This window comes from Protobothrops mucrosquamatus, unplaced genomic scaffold (genome assembly GCF_001527695.2).
Source record: "Protobothrops mucrosquamatus isolate PMUCROS unplaced genomic scaffold, P.Mucros_1.0 scaffold1302, whole genome shotgun sequence".
NCBI classification, from domain to species: Eukaryota; Metazoa; Chordata; class Lepidosauria; order Squamata; family Viperidae; genus Protobothrops; species Protobothrops mucrosquamatus.
This window is the reverse complement of record NW_015387503.1, coordinates 54,361-58,066: the sequence shown is the minus strand read 5'-3', so window position 1 is coordinate 58,066 and position 3,706 is coordinate 54,361. Positions and strand designations below refer to the sequence as shown.

At 36.6% G+C, this 3,706-nt stretch overlaps 1 protein-coding gene across 1 annotated transcript in view; it reads left to right on the top strand.

Moving 5' to 3' along the window:
- The window catches only part of LOC107292236 (putative uncharacterized protein C6orf183), a 14,356-nt gene extending 10,669 nt beyond the window's left edge, over positions 1–3,687 (top strand). The window contains exons 8-10 of the mRNA XM_015821310.1: positions 1,625–1,773; positions 3,382–3,475; positions 3,608–3,687. Coding sequence (XP_015676796.1) covers positions 1,625–1,773; positions 3,382–3,475; positions 3,608–3,687 — 323 coding nt within the window. The remainder of the gene's footprint in view (positions 1–1,624; positions 1,774–3,381; positions 3,476–3,607) is intronic.
- Positions 3,688–3,706: the final 19 nt, after the last annotated feature.

Below are 3,706 nucleotides of genomic sequence, written 5' to 3'. Positions count from 1 at the left end.
CGTGTTGCTTATGTGCGTGACTCATTTTACAGCCTTCAAGACTTATGATCATAATGGGCAGCCTCCTGTATGGTTGTAAATCAAGGACCACCTGTATGATTATACAAACACTGCAGTAACTTCTTAGATTGAATTAACAAAGATGAACAAATATGTGCACATTCTACCTTTAGACTGAATCCAAGGTCATTTCAGGATTCTAGCCATGTGATTCTGTAGTCTACTCAGTTCATATCTGGCTATAATTTCAAAGGAAAGTAGGCTTTTATGGAGCCAGAAGGACAATTTAAATGATTTGTTTCTTTGCTATTTACTTTCAGTAAAAAGTTATCCCATTTCATTTTTTTCAGAGATATTAAATACAGTCTACAACTTCATCTGCTGTACAGTATAGATTTAAATTGGATAGATTAAATGAGAAAATGATTAAGTAAAACATTAAAAGACTGAGTGAAGTGTAGAGTAGGAACACAGATGGCTTTATTCGTGCCAAGCCATCAAACAACAAATTAGATTACCTACAGCTCTACAAATCTTGGTGAACCTGATTGAACTGTAGCAAGTTGTTGTACGGTAATTAAAATACTTGTATCAATAAACTTATGAGCAAAGGACATCTGTGCAGGGAACATAATTAGATTTGGGGTTTGAAATATACCTTGAAAATGTCTCTCAGTAGAAGCTGCATTAGGATGACGCTTGGGCTACAAAACTACAAACTGGAACTTAGTGTTCTGACCATAAACAGTTTTTTTTCCCTACAGCAGGGGGTCTGCAACCTTGACAACTTTAAGACTTGTAGACTTCAGCTCCCTGGGAGCTGAAGTCCACAAGTCTTAAAGTTGTCAAGGTTGCAGACCCCTGCCCTATATCACTGTCTCTAGTTTTGGGGCCAAGATTAAAGTGATATTTTTTGCCCACTTATTTTGGTCTTGTATAATACAGGGTCCTTGACTTACAACAGTTCATTTAATGTCTATTCAAAATTACAACAACAGTGACAAAAATGACTTATGGCTGTTTTACACACGTATGGCCATTGTAGCATCCCCTTAGTCACTTGATCAAAATTCATAAGCTTGGCAACTGGCATGTATTTATGACGGTTGCTGTGTCCCGAGGTCATGTGATCACCTTTTGTGAGCCAATGGGGAAGCCAGGTTCACTTAACAACCATACTACTAACTTAACTGTGATGATTCACTTAACAGTGCTGGGAAGAAAGGTCATAAAACTGGATAAAACTCACTTAACAAATGTTTCACTTAGCAACAGAAATTTTGGGCTCAATTGTAGTTATAAGTCAAGGACTTACCACTGTTTATTTTCCTTTATTTTCCTGATTTTTATGGATATACGTCATCCGGAGTCACAGATTGTGTGAGGAGCACTTTACAAATCTTTTAAACAAGCAAGCAAACAAATTGTCCAAGAAATACTTAGTCTTGGGAGACTTTATTTTTTTTTGTAAAGATTTGGTAGATGAGAAGATGTTTCAACATGTAAAATGATCAACAAAAGTTTAAGTCACGTATAGTATGAGATTCGGAGGGAAGAGGTTGGCTTAAGAGTCAGGAGGATCTAACATTTCTTATATTCTTCCATTAATTTTGTTTTCTTAAAGGAACCATTGCAAAGAACGCACTTCCTCAACACACTGCAGAAATTGACCAACTGAAACCACAGCTCAGGCTTCTGCTTTCTCAACTGAATATTAATTATGACGTAGATAATCTGAGACATTCTGTGAATGAGATGGAACTTTTTTCCATGGTAATAAAAATACTAGGTTTTTTTTATTTCCTGTATACTGATGAAATCCAGTTATGTTTTTAGTTTTTAGCATGGTATATGTAACTTTAAAAAGCTCTGAGTTTCTGTAAATTAGATCCCATCATCCAACTATTTAATGCATGTATCCAGACAGCTATATCTGCAATTCTGCAGACACAAAATAAAAAGTAAAAACTCCTACAGGTTGCACACAGTTTTGATGACTTAATAGATACTTCTATGTTGTTTTTCTTGGCACAAATATAAAAATGGTTTATCGCCTTTTTCTTCTGAAATCAGTCCCATTTGCTACTAAGCACAGTGATGCCAAAATGCCAAAACGTACATTGGAATGTCATGATTCAAGCCCTACCACTTACATACTTGTATGTGGTCTTGTGATGTAAACAAAAAGGGGCAGAATTTGCATTGTAACATTGTGATACTTATTTCATCACTTGTTCCACTTCTGCAGACACTTCTGTCTAGAGCACGAGTGTCAAACTCGCCACGTCACGTGATGTGTCGCGATGTATCACAATTTTTTTTGCATTGCCGGCAATGGGGTGGGCGCGGCTTTGGTATGATGAAACCGGCCCGCGGGCCCGCAGTTTAACACCCCTGACTATTTCTCACTTTCCTGGTTTAGGAATTTTCTGATTCTAACTCATCCAAATACTGTATTAACCAGACCCAGTCCCCTTAGATCAGGGGTCTTCATACTTGGCCCTTTTATGACTTGTGGACTTCAACTCCCAGAATTCCTCAGCCAGGCACGCTGGCTGAGGAATTCTGGGAGTTGAAGTCTACAAGTCATAAAAGGGCCAAGTTTGAAGACCCCTGACTTAGATCCTGAATGAGACAAGATCAGCCAGGGGCTGCTATCTTCTGAGACATACCATGTTTTTTAACGACAGTATAATTTGCTGACATGCCACATAATTTGAAAATCTTTCTTAACAGAATTAATCTGGGCTGAAACATTTTTGGAACAGAATTCCTCTCTGTGAATGTGTACATTGCATGCACAGTGCATACTGTATGTATGTGTATGAGTGGGCAATTAGTTTGTCTAAAAACAACCCCTACAAAATGATGTACTTCAAAGGCTTTTAGAATGTTATTGGAAGTGACAGTTTGAATCCAACCTATTAGAAATATTTTGTACAACAGGATAAAATGTATTGGGAGGTACAACAAGGAGATACCTACCACTTCTAACATAGTCAGGAAGCAGGTTGATTTTTACAGCATATTAACTAACTTCATATAATCAGTAAACAATTATGTATCTTGTACAATGCCTGTCTCGACTTTGTTCTGAAAGCTTATAGCTAAAAAACAACAGTACAAACTAATATTTATTTTAACACCATCAAAGAATATAATAATAATCCTATCAATCTGCCCTTCTCTTCCCTTCCCTTATGTTAGGTAAAACCAAATTTGGTTTTAAGTAAATAAGACTTCAGTGAACTCAACCTTTTCCTTGATTATAATGTTTCTGGAGCAAGTGGATTCTGTCCTAGTACTGATGTAACATTAATTCAGTGTAAAGCAATGTTATTTTTCTAGCTTAATCAGCAAGATTTCCCCCAACATCCTCAGGTCAAACATAAATTTAGGAGCATTTTCAATAAACAACAAACAATGAGAACATTTCCTGTTTATGATGCTGGAACCCCTGGATCAGACAAATTGGGTATGATGAGCTCCAACGTAACTTTGAAAAAGAAAGCAAATTGGACCTCTTTTATAAAGGTAAAAAACTAAATTCCAACTTCAAGCTGCACAAGCAACTATCTGAACTTCTGAATTTTCAAATTCTCAATAGCTCACTGCTATGTAATCATCCTGAGTGAAATTGAAATTAAATATATTGAGGAAGACAGATTATGTGCCTTATGTGTATAGCTAGCAGCATGCGGAAAAC